Source organism: Marmota monax, unplaced genomic scaffold, assembly GCF_021218885.2.
Source record: "Marmota monax isolate L192 unplaced genomic scaffold, Marmota_monax_Labrador192_F-V1.1 WCK01_AAM20220418_F8-fsc01067, whole genome shotgun sequence".
Lineage (NCBI taxonomy): Eukaryota > Metazoa > Chordata > Mammalia > Rodentia > Sciuridae > Marmota > Marmota monax.
Genome location: NW_026694770.1, coordinates 10,017 through 36,217, shown reverse-complemented (window position 1 = coordinate 36,217; position 26,201 = coordinate 10,017). Strand labels below are relative to the sequence as shown.

Below are 26,201 nucleotides of genomic sequence, written 5' to 3'. Positions count from 1 at the left end.
CTGCTAGCACCATTTGTTGAAGAGGGTATCTTTTCTCCAATGTATATTGTCAGTTTCTTTGTCTAGTATGAGATAACTGTATTTATGTGTATTTTGTCTATTTATGAGATAACTGTATTTATGTCTCTATGTCTTCTATTCTGTACCATTGGTCTACATGTCTATTTTGGTGCCAGTACCATGCTGTTTTTGTTAGTATAGCTTTGTTGTATATATTAAGGTCTGGTGTTGTGATGCTTCTTGCTTCACACTTCTTGCTTAGGATTGGTTTGACTATTCTGGGTCTCTTATTTTTCCAAATAAATTTCATGATTGCATTTTCTATTTCTATAAGAAATGATGTTGGGATTTTAACTGGAATCACATTGAAACTTTGGAAATTATGACCATTTTGACAATATTAATTTTTCCTATCCAAGAGCATGAGAGATCTTTCCATCGTCTAATGTCTTTTAAAATTTCTTTCTTTAGTGTTCTGTGCTTTTATTGTAGAGGTCTTTCACCTATTTTGTTAAGTTGATGCCCAAGTATTTTTTTTAATTATTGTGAATGGGGTAGTTTTGCTAGTTTCTCTTTCAGAGGATTCATCAGTGATGTATAAAAATGAATTTCATTCACGGGTATCGATTTTATATCCTGCTACTTTTCTGAATTCATTTATTAATTCTAGAAGTTTTCTGGTAGAATTTTTTGGATTCTCTATGTATAGAATCATGTCAAGCAACTAATGATAGTTTGAATTCTTCTTTTCCTATCCATATCTGTTTAATTTCTTTCATGTGTCTAATTACTCTGGTTAGAGTTTCAAGGACTATGTTGAATAGAGGTGGTAAAAGAGGATATGCCTGTCTTGTTCCAGTTTTTAGAGGGAATGCTTCCAATTTTTTTCTATCTAGAATGAAGTTGGCCTTGGTTTTAGCTTTTATATAGATAGCTTTTACAATTTTGAGGTATGCTCCTACTATCCCTAGTTTTTCTAGTGTTTTTAACATGAAATGGTGCTATATTTTATCAATTGCTTTCTCTGCATCAATTGATAAAATCATATAATTCTCATCTTTAAGTCTATTGATGTGATAAATTATATTTATTGCTTTCCATATGTTGAACCAACCTTGCATCCCTGGGATGAATCCCACTTGATCATGGTGCATTATTTTTTAAAATATGTTTTTGTGTGTGTTTTGCCAGAATTTTATTGGGAATTTTTACATCAGTGTGTATCAGGGATATTGGTATTAAACTTTCTTTCCTTGATGTGTTTGTGGCTGGTTTTTTGTATCAGGATGGTACTAGCTTCATAGAATGAATTTGGAAGCATTCCCTCCTGTTCTATTTGATGGGATAATTTGAGGAGTATTGGTATTAATTCTTCTTTGTATGTTTTGTAGAACTCAGCTGTGAATCTGTCTGGTCCTGGCTTTTTCTTGGTTGGTAAGCTTTTAATGGCTTTTTCTGTTTCCTTGCTTGAAATTGATCTTTTAAATTGTGTGTTTCCTCTTGACTCAGTTTGGGTTGGTCATATGCCTCTAGAAATTTGTCAGTGTCTTTGAGTTTTTCTATTTTGCTGGAGTATAAATTTTTGAAATAGTTTTTAATTGTCTTATTTATTTCAATAGTGTTTGTCATGAACTTTTCTTTTTCATTATGAATTTTAGTAATTTCAGTTTTCTCTCTCTCTTTCTCTCTCGGTTAGGGTGAATAAGGGTTTCTCAATTTTATTTATCTTTTCAAAGAACCAGTTTTTTATTTTGTCAATTTTTTGAATTGTTTCTTTTGTTTCAATTTCATGAATTTATGCCCTGATTTTAATTATTTTTTGTTTTCTACTACTATTGGTGTTGGTTTGTTCCTCTTTTTCTAGGGCTTTGAGCTATAATATCAGGTCATTTATTTGTTGACTTTTTCTTTTTTTAATGAATGAACTCCATGCAATGAACTTTGTGCTCTTAGCACTACCTTCATAGTGTCTCATAGATTCTGATAAGTTGTATCGGAGTTCCCATTTACCGCCAAGAATCTTTTTTTAAATCTCCTCCCTGATGTCTTCTGTTTTCCATGCATTATTCAATAGCATACTATTTAGTCTCCAGATATTGGAGGAGCTTCTATTTTTAATTTTATCATTGATTTTTAATTTCATTCCATTATGGTCAGATAGAATGCATTGTAGTATCTCTATTTTTTTGTATTTGCTAAGACTTGCTTTGTGGCATAACAATGGTCTATTTTAGAGAAGGAGCCATGTTCTCCTGAGAGAAAATTCTATATATGTCTGTTAAGTCTAACTTATTAGTTGTATTTTTGAGTTATGTAGTTTCTTTGTTTAGTTTTTTTGGGAAGATCTATCCAGTGGTTAGAAAGGTGTTTTAAAGTCACACAGTATTATTGTGTTGTGGTCTGTTTGGTTCTTGTAGTTGAGAAGGGTTTGTTTGATATACATAGATGCCCCATTGTTTGGGGAATAAATATTTATGATTGTTATGCTTGTTGATATATGAATCCCTTAAGCAGCATGAAATGTCTTTATTTTTCCCTTTTCAATAGCTTTGGTTTGAAGTCCACTTTATCTGATATTAGTATGGATACCCCTGCTTGTTTACTTGGTCCATGTGAGTGGTATGCTTATACCCACCCTTTCACTCAGTCTGTGGATGTCTTTTCCTGTGAGATGAGTCTCTTCAAGGCAGCATATTGTTGGGTCTTTTTTTTTAAAATCTAGTCTGTTAATCTAAGTCTTTTTTGATTGGTGAGTTTAGGCCATTCTCATTTAGGGTTATTATTGAAATATGACTTATATTCCCAGCCACTTTGGTTTATTTTTGGTTTTTAACTTGACTTGGTTTCACCTTTGATTGCCCTTCTTTTAGTGTAGTTCCTCCCTTTGCTGATTTTTATTGTTTTTTTTTTCTTCTTGTGCAATATTTTGCTGAGAATGTTCTGTAGTGCAGGCTTTCTTGCTGTAAATTCTTTTAACTTTTGTTCATCATGGAAGATTTTATTTTGTCATCAAATCTAAAGCTTATTTTTGCTGGATATATGCTTGGTTGGCATCTATTTTGTTTCAGAGCTTGGTATATTTTGTTCCAAGATCTCCTGGGTTTGAGGGTCTGGGTTGACAAATATGCCAAAATACAAATTTCTCTCCCCCTATATGTGATCTGATTCCTCTCTCTTGTGGCCTTTAAGATTCTGTTCTTTTTTTGTGTGCTAGGTATTTTCATTATAATGTGCCTTGGTGTAGATCTGTTATAATTTTGTACATTTGGTGTCCTATAAGCTTCTTGTTTTTGATTTTCCAATTCATTCCTTATATTTGGGAAATTTTATGATGTTATTTTATTGAATAGATTGTGCATTCCTTTGGTTTGAATCTCTGTGCCTTCCTCTATCCCAATAAATCTTAGATTTGGTCTTTTTATGCTATCCCCTAATTCTTCAATATTCTGTTTATGCTTTCTTACCGTCTTTACTGTGTGGTCAACTTTATTTTCAAGATTGTATATTTTGTCTTCATTATCTGAGGTTCTGTCTTCCAAGTGATCTAGTCTGTTGGTGATGCTTTCTATTGAGTTTTTTTATTTGATTTATTGTTTCCTTCATTTCAAGGACTTCTGATTTTTTTTTAGAATCTCTATTTCTTGAAGTAACCTTTTGCTACCTGTATTTTCTCTCTTATCTCTTTGTTGCAGTAATCAATTTTTGCCTATATTTGTTCACTTATGTTATTCTTTAATTTGTAGATCATTTTAATTATGTACATTCTGAACTCCTTCTCTGACATTTCATCAACTGCACTGTCCATGTATTCTATTATTGAAGTGTCTTGGTTTGTTTTGGGCACTTTCTTCCCTTGTTTCTTCATGTTGTCTATGTGTCTTCCTTTCTTGTAGTGCAGATCTGAGGTATTACAGATTTCACCCTATAATCTTGTAGTGTCCCTGAAGATTACCTGTACCTCAACTTGGTGTTGGGCTTCTGGTCCTGGCTGGTGTTCCGTGATAAGTGCTACTGCAACTAATGGTGGTAGTAGCAATTGCGGAGGTAACTCAAATAGCAGTGGGGATGTCCCAAGATGGGTGAAACCATTTTCAGATATGGGGCTGAAATGAGGGATTGCCTGTTTGGATATACAGCTGTCTCCAGGCTCTATCTGTTGTCAAAATCGAGGCTACTGAATGGGGAGGGCTCTGATGATGGCTGCAGTGTCCCAAGATGGAGATGGGCTAGGCCTGGGCTCTGGCATGGGTCTGTAGGTTAGCAGGGTGGTCCTGGGCCTAAGTTTGGCGTAGGCTCCTGCTGGGTTGGCAGGGTGGTCCTAGGCCTGGGTCTGGGCTCAAGCATGGGTCTGCTGGTTGGTGGGGGCAGTCCTGGCTGGTGCCTGGGATCCAGCATGGGTCTGCTGCTTGGCAGGGCCATCCTGGGCCTATACTTGGCCTTGGGTGCGTACAGGTGGATGGCAGAGGGAGGGGTAGTCCTAGGCCCAAGCCTGGGCTCCAGTATGGGTCTGCCAGTTGGCAGAGGTGGTTCTGGATCAGAGTGACAATTATGATTCTTGAGTATCCTGAGATCCAGGATACTGACAGAGATCGGCAACTGTCAATCGGTAAGGGTATGTTGATCTAATCTCTCCAGAACAGATACCATCCAATGAAGCCCCTTAGGCCTGATTAGGCCTAATCCTTGGCTTCCAGAATGCCCCTTTCCCTAGAACACTGCATCACCCTGGGAGTACACAGATATGGTCTTTGCAGAAAAAACTCCCAACAGACAGTACTTCCCACTACCTCCAACCTTATACTGGTGAGGACAGAAACTGAGAGCTATTTCAGTCAGCTCTTAGGCAACTCTTCAGTCTTAGATAACTCCAACTGGCAGCTCAGAGAGCAACACAAAAAGAAGAAAGTGTTAATATACAGCCCTTACATGTTCTGTCATTCCTTCTCTGTCTCTCTCTTCCTCCCTCCCTCCCAAGAAAAAACAGAAAGACAGTTGTATATAGGCAGTGACCATCCATTTTCATTGAATATTTTAATTATTTCAGTAGAGATGATGCCTTCATTTTTCATTGAGAATTTTTTACATTTTCTTATTGGTGTTTTTGTTGTGCTGCTTTCTTTATGGACACATATACATATTTGATTATTTTCTCCTCATTTTTATATTTTTAAACATGTAGTTATTTTTCCTTGTCTTGTCTTTTGATGGTTGGGGTTTGGGTTTGTATATTTTCATTTTGTTTCATTCATTTTTTTCCTCTCTTTTTTTCTTCTGCTAACAGCCAAATCCTCATGTTCTCTATTTTTCTTTACTTTTTTTCCTCCTCCTTCCCAAAATAATCATGACATGCTACATCTCTTCTGCCTTCTCTCTATTCACTCTTGAGAACTGTAAATGCTCTTCTATCTTCCTATCACATTTTTTTCTCTTAATTAACTGTATTTTTACCATCTTTTAGAACTGATTTCTTTATATAACTCCTGTCACCACCATTTATCCTCCTGGAAATTCTTACTGTTGTCGATAACATAACTGACCCCTCTTGTTTGCTTTAATGCCAGATCTAGTTTATGGTTATTTATAGTTTGTGCTTTGGGAAATTGCTGACCCTACCAGTAGAAGGAAGGAGATAATTAATATCAGTGCTGAAATCAATGAAATTGAGAATAAAAAACAAAAGAGTTGGTTCTTTGAAAAGGTCAACAAGATTGATAAGCCCTTAGCCAGACTAATAAAAAGAAAAGAGAGAAACCCCAGATTAACAACATTTAATATGAAAAAGGAGAAATCACCACAGGCATCATAGAAAAAGCAGATCTTTAGGGACTGTTTTGAAAACATATATTCCAAAAAATTGGAAAACCTAAAATAAATAAATTTCTAGACACATATGATCTGCCAAAATTAGAATCTGAAAATATATCTCATACTTTTATATGTCAAAATGGATCCTATTTTTATGTATAACTGAAAAGGACCAATATATAAAAAAGAAGATGACAGATCAATAACATATAATAAGATAGAAGCAGAAATAAAAAGCCTTTCAGCAAGGAAAAGTTTAGGATCCAATAGATTCTCAGCTGAATTCTATCAGATTTTTAAAGAAGAAATATTGATAATACTCCTCAAATTAGTTCATGAAATAGAAATTAATGGAACATTTCAAAATTCATTTTATGAAGTCAGTATCACAATTATACCAAAACCAGATGAGCACACATCAAGGAAATGAAGTTATAGACCAGTATTCCTAATGAATTTACATGCAAAAATTTTTAATACAATATTAAGAAATCATGATCAACAAATATTAAGAAGATTATATATCACAAGCAAGTTGGTTTTATCCCAGAGATGTAAGGATTTTTCAGCATATACATATCAATAAATGTAATTTATCATATAAATAGAATTAAGGACAAAAATCACTTAGTCATCTCAATAGATGCAGACAAGGCCGTAGACAAAATTCACCACTCATTCATGATAAAAATACTAAAGAAACTAAGGATAGAAGGAACCTACCTCACCACCATAAAGGGTATGTGACAATCCCAAAGCCAGTATCATAGTAAACAGGGGAAAACAGAAAGCATTTTGTTTGAAATCTGAAACAAGACAAGATGTCCACTCTCACTATTCCTGTTTATTATAGTGCTAGAAATTCTAGCCAGATAAATTAGGTAAGAGAAAGGAACTAAAATGGCTAAAAGTAGAAGAAGCAGAACTCAAATTATCACTATTTGCAAATGATCCTATACATAGAAGATCCATAAAACAACTCCGTCAAAAGACTGCTAGAGCTAATATACAAATTTGGCAAAGTGGCAGGTAACAAAATCAGTGTACAAACATTAGTAATCTTTTTATATACCAACAATGAATCTGCTGAGAAAGTAATCAGGAAAATAATTTCATTCAAAATATCCTCCAAAACCCATAAAATAACTAGGAATGAATCTAAACAAGGAGGTGAAAGACCTCTATGATATAAAGTATAGAACATTGAAGAAAGTTGTACATAATAAGGGGATTTGTTGTTACATACTCGTACATGCACACTCTATGACAATATAATTTGGTCTATAGGATTCCTCAGTACTTTCTCTGGATCTTTGTAGTTAAGACTGTTCTATATATTAAGCGTATTAGTTTTTTGCCTAAGACATAGATTGCAAGTATCTCTATCTAATTTCATTTATCTTTTGCTTTATAATATCTTAGGGATTAATGTAAAAATTTTACATATATTTAGTCCAATTTGTTAATCTGAATTTCACATTGTCAGTCTGAAAACAGAAAAGATAATCCTTTATTCTATGTATTACAAATATTTTTCATAGCTTTGAGTGTTTTTCTTACTCTTTTAACAGTATCTTTTGATAGATAGTTCTTCATTTTAATACATTAAGACTGACCAGTGTTTTCCCTTTTGATTAGTGCTTTTTGAACTCAGTCTAAGAAAGCATACTCTATTTTGAAGTAATGATGATATTTTTCTATGTTATTGTCAATAGGCTAAGAATAATTTCTCACTGTGTTACTCACACTGAGATGTGAGGAGCTGGGTGAGTTTGTGAAGTGTTTTCTGCTGGTGCATGAGATACAAGTTAGAAATTTAATCAATGGATTCAGCCATAGAACAGGTAATTTCAGGCTGCCATTCGCCTGCGGCTTGCAGACAGATTACTCAGGCTCAGTGCTAAATAACCTGTGGAAACTGCTTCTTGGAACCTGCTCTTATCAGAGCATACACTGAGCACGGAGCGGCCGAGTTCCGGCTCCCGGAACTGCTCTGGCCCAGGGCTAAGGAGCCCGCGGAAACTGCTTCTCGGTCCGGGTCCTGCTGAGTACTGTGGAGGTAAATACCAACCGAGTCTTCGTGGGCAGTGGCAATAGGACTGACACGGGGCCTGTGAGGGCCGGTCAGGACTCACCCGTTGCTTTGGTCACCCGGCTAAGGGAACGAAATGCTGCCATTCGCAAAGGATACCAACATGGCAGAGATCTGATGTCATCAGAAAGCAGCGGAGCAGAGAACATCATCAATACCAGCGGTGACAGAAACAGTTGGTCTCCTGGTAGGGAGGGTGAGTCACAGACACCCCAGTCTCTCCCGCTTTGTTGTGGAGCCAGAGGGGAGGAGACTCGCCGGCGTGGTGGTCGCGTGACCCCAATTGGAGAGGGGGCGGAGCGGAGCCGCGACCCGCGCCCGCAAGGTTGGCAGACCTGCGATCCAGGGGTATGCGGGCGTGGTAGGAGGGGCAGGGCAGAGCCGCTGCCCGCGCCTGCAAGGTAGGCAGACCTGCGACAGACCGGCGGATCAGGCCCAGCGGCCTGCCGGCGTGGTACACACGTCACCCCAATTGGAGTAGGGGCAGAGCACAGTCGCCGCCCGCCAGGAACAGGCCCAGCGACCTGCCAGCGTGGTAGTCACGACACCCCAATTGGAGTAGGGGCAGAGCAGAGCCGCCACCCGTGCCCGAAAGGTGGGTAGACCTGCGACCGACCAGCGGGACAGGCCCAGTGGCCTGCTGGTGCGACAGACACGTCACCCCATTTGGAGTAGGGGCAGAGCAGAGCCACCGCCGGTGCACGCAAGGTAGGCAGACCTGCGACCAACAGGTGGAACAGGCCCAGCGGACGGCCAGGGTGGTAGGCACGTCACCCTAATTGGAGTAGGAGCAGAGCAGAGCCTTCGCCCGCGCCCGGATCAGGCCCAGCGGTCCGCGGGTGTGGTAGACAAGTCACACCAATTGGAGGGGGGGCAGAGCAGAGCCGCTGCCCGCGCCTGCATGGTAGACAGACCTGCAACCGACTGGCGGATCAGGCCCAGTGGCCTGCCGGCGTGGTACACTCGTCACCCCAATTGGAGTAGGGGCAGAGCAGAGCCGCCGCCTGCGCCCGGAACAGGCCCAGTGACCTGCCGGCATGGTAGTCACGACATTCCAATTGGAGTAAGGGCAGAGCAGAGCCGCCTCCTGTGCCCGGAATAAGCCCAGCAACCCGCCAGCGTGGTAGACATGTCACCCAATTGGAGTAAGGGCAGAGCAGAGCCGCCGCCCGTGCCTGCAAGGTAGGCAGACCGCCGCCCGACCCTGCAAGGGAGACTTTTCAACTATACAAGAGCAATATAAATATATAGGGGAAAAAAACATTTCAAAAACACAACAGTTTCACCAAGCAGAAAGAAACGCAAGCAGTATGAAAAGACAAGGAAAGAAAGGACCACAAGCAATGCAAGTCAACTCAACTTTAGAAGAGGTAACAGCTGCAGCAGATGGAATGTCAGATAAAGAATTCAGGATATACATGCTTCAGATGATCTGGAGTATCAAGGAAGACATTAGACAGCAAAATCAGACAATGAAAGATCACCTCGACAATGAATTACACAAACAAATCCAGGAAGCAAAGGATCAACTATACAAGGAGATAAAGGTTATAAAAAACAAACAAACAGAAATACTAGAAATGCAGGAAGCAATAAACCAACTTAAAAACTCAATTGAGAATACTACCAGCAGAGTAGAACACTTAGAAGATAGAACATCAGACAATGAAGACAAAGTATTTCAACTTGAAAAGAACATAGACAGCTCAGCAAGACTCTTAAGAAACCATGAGCAGAATATCCAAGAAATAAGGGATAACATTAAGAGACCAAACTTAAGAGTCATTGGGATACAGGAAGGTATAGAACTCCAAACCAAAGGAATGAGCAATCTATTCAATGAAATAATACGAGAAAACTTCCCAGACTTGAAGAATGAGACAGAATCCCAAATCCTAGAAGCCTACAGAACGCCGAATGTGCAAAATCATAAGAGATCCACACCTAGACACATTATAATGAAGATGCCCAACATACAGAATAAGGAGAGAATTTTAAAAGCTACAAGAGAAAGGAAGCAGATTACATTTAAGGGTAAGCCAATCAGGATAACAGCTGATCTTTCAACACAGACTCTGAAAGCTAGAAGATCCTGGAATGACATATTTCAAACACTGAGAGAAAATGGGTTCAAACCAAGAATTGTGTATCCAGCGAAATTAAGCTTCAGGATGGAAGATGAAATTAAAACCTTCCATGATAAACAAAAGTTAAAAGAATTTGCAGCTAGAAAACCATCTCTTCAAAACATCCTCGCCAAAACATTACAGGAAGAGGAAATGGAAAATAACAATGAAAACCAACAGTGGGAGGTAGGACAGTAAAGGGGGGGGGAAATAATCAAAGAGGAAAACAAACCATGTTTAGTAACAGAAATAAACAAATATGGCTGGAAGAACAACCCATATCTCAATAATAACCCTAAATGTTAATGGCTTAAACTCACCAATTAAGAGACACAGGCTAGTAGAATGGATCACAAAACAAGACCCAACAATATGCTGCCTACAGGAGACGCATTTGATAGGAAAAGACATACATAGGCTGAAGGTGAAAGGTTGGGAAAAATCATATCACTCATATGGACTTCGGAAACAAGCAGGAGTGTCCATACTCATATCAAATAAAATAGATTTCAAGCCAAAGTTAATCAAAAGGGATAAAGAGGGACACTACATACTGCTTAAGGGAACCATACACCAACAAGACATAACAATCATAAATATATATGCCCCAAACAATGGTGCAGCTATGTTCATCAAACAAACTCTTCTCAAGTTCAAGAGTCTAATAGACCACCATACAATAATCATGGGAGACTTCAACACACCTCTCTCACCACTGACAGATCTTCCAAACAAAAGTTGAATAAGGAAACTATAGAACTCAATAACACAATTAATAACCTAGACTTAATTGACATATATAGAATATACCACCCAACATCAAGCAGTTACACTTTTTTCTCAGCAGCACATGGATCCTTCTCAAAAATAGATCATATATTATGTCACAGGGCAACTCTTAGACAATATAAAGGAGTCGAGATAATACCATGCATCTTATCTGATCATAATGGAATGAAACTGAAAATCAACGATAAAAGAAGGAAGGAAAAAGCATACATCACTTGGAGAATGAACAATAGGCTACTGAATGATCAATGGGTTATAGAAGACATCAAGGAGGAAATTAAAAATTCTTAGAGATAAATGAAAACACAGACACAACATATCGGAATCTATGGGACACATTGAAAGCAGTTCTAAGAGGAAAATTCATTGCTTGGAGTTCATTCCTTAAAAAAGAAAAAAACAACAAATAAATGATCTCATACTTCATCTCAAAATCCTAGAAAAAGAAGAGCAAAACAACAGCAAAAGAAGTAGAAGGCAAGGAATAATTAAAATCAGAGCTGAAATTAATGAAATCGAAACAAAAGAAACAATTGAAAAAATTGACAAAACTAAAAGTTGGTTCTTTGAAAAAATAAACAAAATCGACAGACCCTTAGCCATGCTAGTGAAGAGAAGAAGAGAGAGAACTCAAATTACTAGCATACGGGATGAAAAAGGCAATATCACAACAGACACTTCAGAAATACAGAAGATAATCAAAAATTATTTTGAATCCTTATACTCCAATAAATTAGAAGATAGTGAAGGCATAGATAAATTTCTTAAGTCATATGATCTGCCCAGATTGAGTCAGGAGGATATAGACAACCTAAACAGACCAATATCAATTGAGGAAATAGAAGAAACCATCAAATGACTACCAACTAAGAAAAGCCCAGGACCGGATGGGTATACAGCAGAGTTTTACAAAACCTTTAAAGAGGAACTAATACCAATACTTTTCAAGCTACTTCAGGAAATAGAAAAAGAGGGAGAACTTCCAAATTCATTCTACGAGGCCAACATCACCCTGATACCTAAACCAGACAAAGACACTTCAAAGAAAGAAAACTACAGACCAATATCTCTAATGAACCTAGATGCAAAAATCCTCAATAAAATTCTGACCAATTGGATACAAAAACATATCAAAAAAATTGTGCACCATGATCAAGTAGGATTCCTGGGATGCAAGGCTGGTTCAATATAGGGAAATCAATAAATGTTATTCACCACATCAATAGACTTAAAAAGAAGAACCATATGATCATCTCGATAGATGCGGAAAAAGCATGTGACAAAGTACAGCATCCCTTTATGTTCAAAACTCTAGAAAAACTAGGGATAACAGGAACATACCTCAATATTGTAAAATCAATCTATGCTAAGCCTCAGGCTAGCATCATTCTGAATGGAGAAAAATTGAAGGCATTCCCTCTAAAATCTGGAACAAGGCAGGGATGCCCACTCTCACCACTTCTGTTCAACATAGTTCTCGAAACACTAGCCAGAGCAATTAGACAGACAAAATAAATTAAAGGCATAAAAAGAGGAAAAGAAGAACTTAAATTATCACTATTTGCAGCTGACATGATTCTATACCTAGCACACCCAAAAGGGTCTACAAAGAAACTATCAGAGCTAATAAATGAATTCAGCAAAGTGGCAGGATATAAAATCAACACGCATAAATCAAAGGCATTCCTGTATATCAGCGACAAATCCTCTGAAATGGAAATGAGGACAACCACTCCATTCACAATATCTTCAAAAAAAAAAAAATACTTGGGAATCAACCTAACAAAAGAGGTGAAAGACTTATACAATGAAAACTACAGAACCCTAAAGAGAGAAATAGAAGAAGATCTTAGAAGATGGAAAAATATACCCTGTTCATGGATAGGCAGAACTAACATCATCAAAATGGCGATATTACCAAAAGTTCTCTATAGGTTTAATGCAATGCCAATCAAAATCCCAACGGCATTTCTTGTAGAAATAGAGAAAGCAATCATGAAATTCATATGGAAAAATAAAAGACCCAGAATAGCAAAAACAACTCTAAGCAGGAAGTGTGAATCAGGGGGTATAGCGATACCAGACTTCAAACTATACTACAGAGCAATAGTAACAAAAACAGCATGGTACTGGTATCAAAACAAGTGGGTGGGCCAATGGTACAGAATAGAGGAAACAGAAACCAATCCACAAAAGTACAACTATCTTATATTTGATAAAGGGGCTAAAAGCATGCAATGGAGGAAGGATAGCATCTTCAACAAATGGTGCTGGGAAAACTGGAAATCCATATGCAACAAAATGAAACTGAATCCCTTTCTCTCGCCATGCACAAAAGTTAATTCAAAATGGATCAAGGAGCTTGATATCAAATCAGAGACACGCCGTCTGATAGAAGAAAAAGTTGGCTACGATCTACATACGGTGGGGTCGGGCTCCAAATTCCTCAATAGGACACCCATAGCACAAAAGTTAATAACTAGAATCAACAAATGGGACTTACTCAAACTAAAAAGTTTTTTCTTAGCAAAAGAAACAATAGGAGAGGTAAATAGGGAGCCTACATCCTGGGAACAAATCTTTACTCCTCACACTTCAGATAGAGCCCTAATATCCAGAGTATACAAAGAACTCAAAAAATTAGACAATAAGAGAACAAACAACCCAATCAACAAATGGGCCAAGGACCTGAACAGACACTTCTCAGAGGAGGACATACCGTCAATCAACAAGTACATGAAAAAATGCTCACCATCTCTAGCACTCAGAGAAATGCAAATCAAAACCACCCTAAGATACCATCTCACTCCAGTAAGATTGGCAGCCATTATGAAGTCAAACAACAACAAGTGTTGGCGAGGATGTGGGGAAAAGGGTACACTTGTACATTGCTGGTGGGACTGCAAATTGGTGCAGCCAATTTGGAAAGCAGTATGGAGATTTCTTGGAAAGCTGGGAATGGAGCCACCATTTGACCCAGCTATTCCCTTCTCGGTCTATTCCCTAAAGACCTAAAAAGAGCATGCTACAGGGACACTGCTACATCGATGTTCATAGCAGCACAATTCACAATAGCAAGACTGTGGAACCAACCTAGATGCCCTTCAATAGATGAATGGATAAAAAAAATGTGGCATTTATACACAATGGAGTATTACTCTGCATTAAAAAATGACAAAATCATAGAATTTGCAGGGAAATGGATGGCATTAGAGCAGATTATGCTAAGTGAAGCTAGCCAATCCCTAAAAAACAAATGCCAAATGTCTTCTTTGATATAAGGAGAGTAACTAAGAACAGAGTAGGGACGAAGAGCAGGAGAAGAAGATTAACATTAAACAGGGATGAGAGGTGGGAGGGAAAGGGAGAGAGAAGGGGAAATTGCATGGAAATGGAAGGAGACCCTCAGGGTTATACAAAAGTACATACAAGAGGAAGTGAGGGGAAAGGGAAAAATAATACAAGGGGGAGAAATGAATGACAGTAGAGGGGGTAGAGAGAGAAGAGGGGAGGGGAGGGGAGGGGAGGGGGGATAGTAGAGGATAGGAAAGGCAGCAGAACACAACAGACACTAGTATGGCAATATGTAAATCAATGGATGTGTAACTGATGTGATTCTGCAATCTGTATATGGGGTGAAAATGGGAGTTCATAACCCACTTGAATCAAAGTGTGAAATATGATATATCAAGAACTATGTAATGTTTTGAACAACCAACAATAAAAAATTAAAAAAAAAGAAATTTAATCAATGATTAGAATGTTTACGGGAGTGTGGCCTTACCATGGCATGGAAGACAGTGAGGGGTGAACTAGGCTCCCTGGTTGGTGAGGTACTGTCAGACTCCAGTGGAGAGTCGAAGGTGACCCAGCTGTGTACCAATCATGTGCACTAGGACCAGGCATGGATACTAGAATGTTCAGGTATTTAAAAAATTGAATTTAGCATAGATAATGTTAGATGCACACTTTAATAAGCTTTACTTTTTCCTTTTTACATTAGTTTGTGATCTCCCTGGATACTAATTTATTTTTTGTGGATAGTGTAGTGTGAGTGTTCAATTTTGTTTTGTTTTTCACACATGGTTATCCTATTTTCCGAAAACATTTATGCAATTTACTGTCTTTTCCTCATTACTCCCTGTGTCATAGAGTAACTGTGTTTGCAGGGCCTCTTCTGCTCCCTCGATTCTGTTTCATTGGTCTTTGGTTTTTCATTGCACCAGTGCCACACTGTTATGATTCTAGCTTTAAGGAAATTCTTTTTGGAAAAGTAAGTTCTTTTATTCTTTTTCAGAAGTATCTTTATTATTTTCAGCCATGTACATTTTTTTTAGAAATTTTAGAATCATATTATCAAATTGAATACAATCTCATGTGCACATATGATCTTTAAGACTGATAAAATTCTATTTAATTTATAGAACTATATAGTCATTTAGTTTTAAGTGGTGTTGTGATACATCTTCTGTTGCATTTAATACTAGTCATTTGGTTACACAGACATTTATTTTTGATATTTTACTGAACTGCACTTTTGAGTTTTGTGCATATTTTTTAAAAATAAAATGTTCTAGAAAAATATAATAGTAGAGTTATAAAAGATACAAAACCTAGTATTTAATACAATGAAAGATATGCACAATATGTACACAGAGATACCATGCAATTTTAACTATGTTATCTAATATCTATTTCTATAGTTACAGAGGCTGTTAGGTTTTGTATATTGAGCTTGTGGTGCCCCTTTCTAAATTCTTCTACTTAGGATCTTGGTGTTTTCCTAAGGGAATGATGAAATAGGAGGAATTATTCTATTCCCTTCCGACATGTACTACAGTGCATCAGTAGATAGAGCGAGTGAGAGGTTCTCAGCTCTGTTATCTGACTTGGTAAGGAATGTTTGCTGTGCTTCACTCAGGAAGTGATGAAGCTTATAGTTTTCTGTTAGATCAATTTTCTCATTATGGAAATTTTCTTCTATTTCTAGTTTGTACTAGTTTTCCTCTGAACCTTAGAGGTATTTTTGATGAATTCTACCATTTTTTGTTTTGTTTTAAATCAGGCCTCATTAAAGTAGGCCCAGGGCCAAATATGTCCACCACATTTTGGGGGTTTTGTGATCTAAAAATTGTTTTTGAATGTTTAAAAATATTTGAGGGGGATCAAAAGAAGAATACTATTTCTGATGTGTGTCAATTATATGAAATACAATTTCCTTGTTCATTTGTAAAGTTTTATTAAAATATAACACAATCATTTTACACGTTGTCTGTGGCTGCTTTTGCACTACAGTGTAGAGTGGAGCAGTTCTGACAGAGGCAGGATAGCCTGCAGATTACAAAATATTTACAGTCTATACCTTTACAGAGAAAGTTAGGTGACTGTTTTAGAACATCATGATAATTATATGTTTATTTCTCTTCTGTTCAGCCATGATTAACAGAAAGCATAACCCAACCATGTCTAAAATATAAAAATATTTATTATTACACATAGACTAGCTCCAGGCATGGTATGATCATTCTTCACATCTCACTCTCTTGGCTTTTCATCTCATCTTCATTCTCTTTGTCTTTAATTGTCCCAGAAATAATCCCATGGACAACCTTTTATTTTTGATTTTCTTAATACCTAAAATTAATAAAACTTTGTTGACACAAAGGATGTAAAAATTTGTTATTACATATTTTGTATATTTATGCTTTAACAAATGTAGTTTAAGAACATGTTAATCTGACTTCCAATCACATGATCAGGTGGGTGGACATTATTGGTGCCATATGCAATGGTCATGTCCCAGGCATCAATGACACCCACATTGAGGTCTTTGAAAATGTCATTCAGGGTAAGATATTGAATGTAACCATGGAAGTCTCCAAACCTTTCTGTTTCTAAGTGCATCTCCCTGATATTTTCTGTCTTAATGATCACCTTAGTGTCTGGGCTTCTTAGGAATAATCGTTCAATAGCTTTTCGAATACTGATGGCCCTGCGAATGAAAACGTCAATGGGGAAAGGTCTGAAGTGTTGGCCAAAGGTTATGACAATGGCTGTGTTTTTATCCCCTGATATCCGGTCAATTTCCCGAGGGATATAACCTTCATCTGTCACGGAATAGATACTATAAGTGACAAAAGGGTAGCCATGTTTTTTCCATTGAATTTGAGTATGTCTTTCAGCATCCAGAAGCAAATGTTTCTTGAAAAGTCCAGTCTCATGTAGATCAAAAAATTTCAGTGCTGATTGAAAAAACAAATAAACAAACAGATTTTAACTAAAAAGTAATATTAGTGCATGTTAAAAGAATATTCACAGTATCATTTATAATACCTACTGGAAATATTTTTATCAGAAGCATTCTAACTTCGAGAGTAAATTACCAATTCACATGTGTGAAATGTCAGTTAAAATATAAAGTTTTTGTTGGAATTTATCAGGAGGAATAACTTTTCTTATGAAACATTGAATAAAATAGATTTCAAATCAAGACTCAACTCTAGAAAGCTAAATGAAATCATAAGAAAACTAGCTCAAATGAGAAGAGATGGAGACCTCATTGAAAGTACTTTATGATCAGCCTGAATTTCCAAAAGAATATAAAGTAAGTACATACTTTTTACAGCTTTGGGTAAGTAGTAGATCCACTGACGCAGCGTGGAGTCTCCCAAGAGGTAAATGAGTTTTCCTTTCAAGCATCCATTGATCTTATTTGTATCTAGCTGAATCTGGTCGCAAAATGTTGTCATCCACCTTCCTTGTAAAGTGTATCCACCAGGGACCGGAATCTTCATTCCAATTTGGCATTTCTCTGTGCTCTTTTCACTCTCTGGTATCAGAGATCTGGTGGTGAGTGTTGTCAGTGGCATGTGTTAAACACCAGCCTCCTTTCTTGGGCCTTCCCTTTCCTGATCTCTTACTCCTGTGTCTTTTGTCACTTACTAGGGGTATTTCTTGATCACCAGCTTTGTTTTAATAATTGTTCTCATTCCTCTGAGAGATATTTGAGTCATGCTGACTCCTCCCTGTTCATTTTCTCCCACCTGTGGTCATTATCTAAGTCTCCATGTCCTTTCCTTTCTTTGCCATTCCTCTGGTTTTGTGGTGATTTAATTCTGTTTTCTAATCTGAATGCTGTTATTGAACTCCCAGTTCCTATCTTCATTATTGAATCATTTTTATTTGTTCCGTCAATGAAGGAACTGTGAAGTTTGCAGTGTTTAAAAAATGGCTTAAGGGGCTGGGGATGTGGCTCAAGCGGCAGCACGCTCGCCTGGCATGCATGGGGCGCTGGGTTCCATTCTCAGCACCACATAAAAAATAAAATAAAGATGTTGTGTCCACCGAAAACTAAAAAATAAATATAAAAAATGGCTTAAAATATAACATGTACACATGTTGAAAACTGAAACATTATGAAATACTTACCTCAACTTAATTTTTTAAAAAATAGGATATGCAAGCATCCATGGTAAGGGTGATTTGCAGCATTCCACAGAAACCAATATTCTGAGATATTGCAGCCTGTTTTTATAGAACTGCAGCCTCTCTCATGGTGTGCCTTCTAAGGTATCCCATGTGGCAGAGCACCAACTCTGCCATGCTATAACAAAGGTCCTCAGATGTCTGATATCATGTTTCCTTACCATTCTCTATGCTGCTGCACCACTGCTGAGCCATTGACTCATATCTTAGTTTTATTTGTTGTTGGGTTTTTTTTTTTTTGATTTTTTGAAGAATGACTTTTTGAGCCTTTGCATGCTAGGTCAGCACTCTACCACTTAGCTTCATTTTGTTGACAATTCATCTAGTAGGAAGGACACATATTGTTAGGAGGGCAAGTTGGTTTGCCTTTGAAGTCATTACCTACAAATTTCCCATATAATTTCTATTCATATTCCTAGAAAAAAAATTAATGTGGCCATAAGTAGCCACAGGAAAGGTGGCCAGGGCTTCAGTTAAACTACTGGTTTCACTTCTAAAGAGAGAGAAGGGAATGGCTAGCAGGGGATTATCAGCAGCCTCTGCTTAACTTGTTTTCCTAGCTCCTCATAGATTTTGTAGTCTCTGGTTGCCTGTGCCTAGAAAATAGTACTTTTCTTACATGTCAGTACTGTAAAGTTGGCCCTCTGTATCCATAGGATCTGTATCTATGGATTCAACCTACCACGAATGGAAAATATCCAGGAAATTTGTTTTTAATCTTATTAAACACATGCAGATTTTTCTTTCCATTTCTCTAAACAATACAGCATAGCATCTATTTACATGACATTTATATTGTATTAGGTAATATAAGTATTTTGGAAATGATCTAAAGTGTATGGGAGGCTGTTGTAATTCATTTCAAATACCATGCCATTATATATAAGGGATAAGCTTCTTGGCATCAAATTTGGTGTTCTTGGTGGGTCCTACAGACAAACTCCCTTGAATATTAAGGGAAAATTGTATTTGTAATTCGAGGACAAAGTAGCAACATGGTTCTGGTGGCAGAATTAGAAAATGCTCCTGGAATAGCTCTTAAATCCTGGTGATTTTTCTTGACCAAGGGAGTTTTCCTAATCCAATTATCATGTTGGAATTTTACTGTGATATGGTTGGTCTTGTAGGAGGCTTAATAACACTGCATCATGGATGCTTGCATATCATAAGCCTAGAAACTCAACACCCACTATTACCAAGTATTCCCCATCCCAGTAATGTACTGGCATATTCAAGATGATAGCCTTTGAGCTTATTATTGAAAAGCATATCTTGTGTAATATTTGCATGTCAGAGAATTTATTTCCTTATGAATATTATATGTAATTTTATTTTAGAATAGGCTCGATATTTTGAGCAATATGTGGTTAATTTTGCTCACCTTTTTGATTAGAGATTGTAATAGGCAGGCTGTGGTCCCTCAATACGTTCAAGTCCTAATTCCTCAAACCTGTGAATATGTTGCCTTCCATGGCAGAAAGGATTTTCCATATTCACTAAGTGTATAGACTCTGAGAGGGGACAATTCTCAATTATCCGGGGGAAGGGGTCCAGTCTAATTAACTGGCTCTCCAAATTGAAAGAGGGAGGCAGGAGGTAGCCCAGAAACTTGTAACTTGAGTAATTGATCCACTATTGTGGCTTTGATAAGAAGATGGGGTTACAAAGAAAGAGGGCAGCCTTTAGAAGCCAAAAAGGCAGACCTCCAGAAAAAAAATACAGGTTTGCTCTACCTTAACTACCTTTGTGAAACTGATATTGGGCTTTGGAAGAATAACACTAAGAGAAAAGTTCTTCTTATTGGAAGCCACTTTGTTTTAGCAGCAAGAAGAAACTAATGCAGAGAAAATTGACATTCTTCCAATATGAATTCACCCCATTCAGAAATAGCATACTTTCTTCCACATATAAATTTTATGTTCCTTAGCACCATTTTAAATTCTCTTTGTGTAGTTCATACTCATTTTGCTCACTTGTCCACTCTCTTCTTCAGTTGACCTCTGGAGTTTTCAAAAGTCTACCAAATAAACATGAACTATTCAGCATGCTACTTGAAAACTTCCATCCGCCCATATGCTTACCACACTGGCCTACTGAACAGGGTCCAGAGAATTTTGCGCATGAAAGGAGTTATCAGATAAAAAAGGTTACCACATTAAAGAATCCAGGAGAGAGAATTAAATCACTTCTAGTATGGAAGGCTTTTCTAATGTATGTGTCATTCAATCTTTTCTTTATCTCAATGTATACATACATAGGCAATTAGAAGTTACTCAAATTATTTACTTAAATCTGACAACCCTACCATGATCTTTATGTGGTTTCTCTTTCAGCTCATTCTCTGACTACAGATATTCTTCAGGGCTTACTCATATATTGACTTTAACATAACTTTTTCTGCATTTTGCTTTCTTCACGGAGTTGGTAGATTAAATTTATTTTGATCACAAACTTAACATATTAATTTTTCTCAATTGATTCAAAATACCTCATATCTGTTAGACCCTCAGTAAAAAATTGATGAAGAAATGAATTAATATTAAAAATAAATCATGAGTTGTCAAGTTTACCATAACAGGCTTTATATACAATTATTTAAAGTTAATGTATAAATAAGCATAAATATTATTCGTTCACATGTAACATTGCTTTGTATTTGCCATTGAAACAATTAATAAGATGGAAACTTCATATGAAATTGCTAAGTGCACCAACTAAAAGCTGGAGGTTATACCAACAGAGATGAGGAAACCAAAGCCAGAGTGCTCCTGCTCTGAAGCCATGGGTACCCATCACAGACATTTGCACAGCACCTCAGACTCTAGGAGATGAATGTAGGATACTAATACTTTCTCCTTTACGTTAAATCAAATGAAAATCTACTATAAACAAAGTTTGAACTAATTTCCTTGAATTGATTTCTTCTATAAAGTCCAGATAGACTGAGATCAGCATTAACACTGATTAATTTTTCTCTTCATAAAATTCATGACATATACACCTACCCCAGAAGAAAGCAGACTTACTGTTACAATGGGAGACATCAATATTCTTAAGGTCTTTCATCATTTCAGTTCCCACTTTGGACCTTCAAAAAATAAGACCATAGATTACCCTGTGGTCTATCCACATAGCACAGGACACAAGTTTACCTCATTGTAAGTGAAGGATAGTTTTATTTTTAATAATTGAAAACTATTATTTTTATTATATGTTTTAGATATACTGGGTATTATACATGAATTAGGATTTTGGAAGGCTTTCTATCCTATGAAGAGTACCTGAAGTCCAGGGAAGCTCTTCTTATCTGCCAAATGCAATAGTGTGTGCTAGAATCTTAGATTCACATTTATCAAATATGAAAATTCTCTATCCTCTTTTATATCAGTTATTCACATTCATATAATATTTTTCATGAGTTATTATGAGCCTCGAGTTCGCCAACTTAAGTTTAATCCCACCTAATTTCTTCAACCCACCCTCCAGAGCACCCTTTCCAATTAGAAATACAATTGCATTACTGTTTAAAGCCCTTAATTGTGTCCATGTCACTTATCTAAGGAGTCCTGGATTCTTGTCATGGCACCTAGAACCCTTATCACACAATCCCTGCTTCCCCCTTTAGGCATGTTTCCTATTGTTTACCTTTAATTTTTCCTGCATATGTGTTGAGGATCATGTGAAAAAAGGTAACGTATTTGTACGTATGCACTATTGTGCCCTAAACATCCATCAATGTGACTAGCAGAAAGTAATGGTTAACCTGATGCATGAATAAATAAATGAACATTCTATTTGTACACTGAATTTCTTTCTTCTTCTTGATAAAAGACCTCTGAATCTTCCTATTTAATCCCCACTTCTTATCTCCTGTGCATATGTGTGTGTAAATGGAGGCAGGCAGGAAGGGCTCAGGGAAGGATAAAGGCCCAGGTGCCTAGTATAACAGATACACAATAGATATAAATGGTACCCTGTTTTATGCTATGGATGTCCCTTTAGATCTAATCCCATGAAAGGGTAGGTGATCCTTAGTGGCATTTAGGCATAAGGATGGTTAATGGGGAGGAAGATATTTGGTGAGTTGCATCATTGGAAACAAAAAGGAAGGAAAAGAAAACTAACTGTGCTTTTATTTGTTCAGAAGTAAGCCATGCACTATAGATCAGGATATCTGCATAAGCATCTGGATAACTGCATTAGCATATGGAATGTGTCTTGTGTTTCCATGTTCTATGTTTACTCTTCTTCTAACCAAATATTTTTGAAAGTACATGGAAAAAATTCTAAGCTTGAGTTTGAAAACTGCTATGAAATGAATTGCTCAGAATCTAGCATTTCACTGTAAAAGATGGAGAGAAAGTAAGTATCCATGGGGTAGAATAGATTTTGGCATAGTGGAAAGTGAAAAGGAAGTGGACTGAGGCTTACAGAAAATTATCACATGAACAAAAGATTCTGGGACTGATAAGGTCTCAGGACTTGGCTCATAGTTCTGGTTTTTGTGATGACAATTTTCTTTTACAAATACCCAAAGAAGCCCATGAAAGAACCCTGATATTTCATTCTAAGTAATGAATTGTTTTGTTTCCATCTTCGTGGAGAACAAGAAGACCAGTGAGTGAGCATCTGTTTGTGGGGGAGATAGGCATGGTGTGTCTGTAGCCAAGACTGATTGGAGAAACGTGTGTGCACCAAGGTTAGAGGAGGATGTTCAACGAGGGCTTCCAGGCACTGATAGGTAACAGTGGGCAGAGGTAGAGGGACTCCTCCATGCTGAGTAGTGTGCAATGATGCATTTCTGATTTTGAGGTCCACTAGAGATGACCCATAGGAGTTGGCCTTTTAGAAATATTGTTCAGGCTGCAGTGTAGAGTGGGTTCAAGGAGGGTGTGATTGATGAAGGGAGAGAGAAGGTAGGAAGGATCAGGTAGGAAGCATTACAGTCATGTAGATGAGGTAATGGTGGTCTCAACTAGGACAGCAGCACAGGGCATGGAGAGGAAAGAACAATAAAGACATTTAAGAGGCATAATCTGTGGAACACAATATGGGCTGTGAAGTTGCATGACATTATCATATATGTATAAGGAATTCTTTTCTTGAGTGGAATATTTATGAACACATAGCAAAATAGTTTTTCGGGGAGTGTATTTTGTGAAACGTATGTGTACAGTAACAATCCCAATTGATACAGAGATGTATAGGCATGTATATTATTGAATTCTTCCTGTGTAACCATCTTTGTTTGACTATATCAAAATGCAAACTGTGGTGTAGAGTCATGAACTTCTGAGACATTAAGATCAGCAATGTAGCTCTGCTCACCAGCATCTCTCATTGTATTGAAAAGTATACTTACTTATGGAAAAGGCTTTTTTCCTTGACAGAAAGATAAGAAATTTCTCGGTTCTTGGTGGTCACATGGGTCAGGGCCTCACAGGGCATGTGTTGAGGCTTCTTGCAGTAGAAGGCTTCCTGGTCTATCCCATACAGGTAGGTGCACAGTTCAGAGCTAGAGTTTAGGGTCAGGCCACATTCAGTGAAGACTTGGGAGGTGCCATTAACAAATTTACCTTTGAAAATAATTTTATCATAGCCTTGGTTCCTTGCCCTCCAGAGAGCCGACACCCCTTCACTGGGGTGGATGAGCAGGAGAGACAGAGAGACCTGACCCTCCCAGAACAGAGTGAAGCTGACAAGGTAGGTGCCATTGTTGAAATCTATCACCTTTCCTGAGGCACCTGCCTTCAGGGCTGGGGAGGACATCCTGGCCCTGAGGAAGTCCCCTCCATACTCTTTCCTGTGTCCCAGGTGGTCCCTGGCCTCCAGCAGGATGTCCAGCTGGTCCCCCCTGCAGTATGTATCTCTAGGGTTGAGGATGGTGACTGTGCTGTGTGTGGTACTGGTGGTGCTGTTCATGTGGGTGAAGGGTCTGGGCGGGATCATCTTGTTTAGTGTTTCCAGGATCTTCCTTATTTTCAGCTCAGTCTCTGTTGGTAACTTTACAGGGCTCATTTTTATTTCAGAACATGAAGAGTTTGTAGAGATGTTCCAGTGATATAAACTGATGGGTACATTTATAGCAGACCAAGGCTGAAATGATAACAAACAGGACATACTATTCAACAAAACTGTTTCCAATAATTTTTACTTATAATGAATATGTGCTCACCTATTTTCATCATGTTATTTAAACTTTTTGACAATTCTGCATAAAATAAAACTGTTTATATCTTTACCTTAATGTTTTAATGTCGAGCAATTATAAAGAAAAATATTAAATCTTAGATTTATAGCTTAAGTAATGAGTAAAAAAAAATGATGCTGGTTTACTTGTTATTCCTTTTTAAATATTCCTTACTCTCATAGCTCATTTCTGTTTAGTTCCTCCTCAATATAATCTTATCCATATGTTTTCCTCCCCACCTTATCATGGTTCAAGCTGCCATCATTTATCTCCTGGATTTTTTACTTTCTTGTTGGGGTGAAGACGTTCTCAGTTTTCATGAGGACAGCACTTCTTTTTCTCCATTTAATTTTCTCCATTGTATCTAAGTCAGTCGTTGTAAAGCAAAACTCTACTCCCATTTAGCCCCTTTAATGTCTTCTCATGATTCTTGGAGTAACAGCCAGTTTCAACAGGGCTTTATGATTTGGCCTGACTTTTCCTACCTAGTTGTCCCACTTCCTCCTATGTTCTCCATTTTGACAAGACTAACTGGTTTTATTTTAGGAGCTGATCTTCCTTTCTTGTATGTCTTGTGCTTTACTAATACTTTTTCCTCTTTCTGCATTGGTGGCTACCTCTTTCTTTTCCCCAAACCACCTAAATATCTATTAACTTCTCATTTAAGAATCCCCACAACCTTAGTTGTCACTGGACAGTGTTCTAAAGGTGCTCAAATTCAGTGGTTTCTGAATCTTGTTGATAATCAGAAGCAAATGCCAAACTTTTCTCAAAACGTGGATTCTCAGGCTGCAGTCCAGGTCAACTGAACCATAGTCACTAAATGTGCAATCCTGGAGGATGTGGTTTTCAAATACTTCACAGACATCCTGTGTTCAGATAAGGTTGAGAACACTGGTTATAGAACAGTGATTTTCAACCGCCTCACATGTAAGAACATCTGTAGATCTTAAAACAGTACAAAAATACATACAAGAGGAAGTGAGGGGAAGGGGAAAATAATATAAGGGGGACAAACGAATCTCAGTAGAGGGAGCAGAGAGAGAAGAGGGGAGGGGAGGGGAGGGGAGGGGGGATAGTAGAGGATAGGAAAGGCAGCAGAATACAACAGACACTAGTATGGCAGTATGTAAATCAATGGATGTGTAACTGATGTGATTCTGCAATCTGTATATGGGGTAAAAATGGGAGCTCATAACCCACTTGAATCAAATTGTGAAATATGATATATCAAGAACTATGTAATGTTTTGAACAGCCAACAATAAAAAATTAAAAAAAAAACAGTACAAAAAAAAAACTTGTCTGACTCTTCTGTGGCACATCCTCAATCAGTAAATCTCTGATGGTTGGTAACAAAATGTAAACCAAAATAGACTGGAAACCAAGAAATGAGATATAACCAAATAAAGATGAAAGGCACCTAAGTTCAATCTTTGAGAAATCTTAGAGAATTGAGAAATCTAAGCCAAGAAAGAAATAGAGACAAATATATAAAATCTAAAAGAGAATACTTTCATGTATGTTTGTATATTATGAAAACATAAAAAAGACCTTAGTACACACACTATGAGATAAATGGGATAGAAAATAACGATAGTATATAAAATACTAATAACAATATAACCATGATGAAAACTTTTTTTCCATTTTGCCTTCATCCTAAATAATTGAATAATTTTTATTTGTGAGTACAAATATTATTAAGTTGCATA

General features: G+C 37.4%; 1 protein-coding gene across 1 annotated transcript; it reads right to left on the bottom strand.

Annotated features, from left to right (window-relative positions):
- Positions 1-16,092: 16,092 nt before the first annotated feature.
- Positions 16,093-24,393, bottom strand: LOC124079545 (NXPE family member 1-like; the record flags this gene model as incomplete). The annotated part of the gene is made up of 4 exons (XM_046425134.2): positions 16,093-17,054; positions 17,429-17,641; positions 21,324-21,385; positions 23,660-24,393. Coding segments are annotated over 4 exons (1,545 nt in total), but the record flags the coding sequence as incomplete, so codon positions are not given.
- Between the last annotated feature and the right edge of the window lie 1,808 nt (positions 24,394-26,201).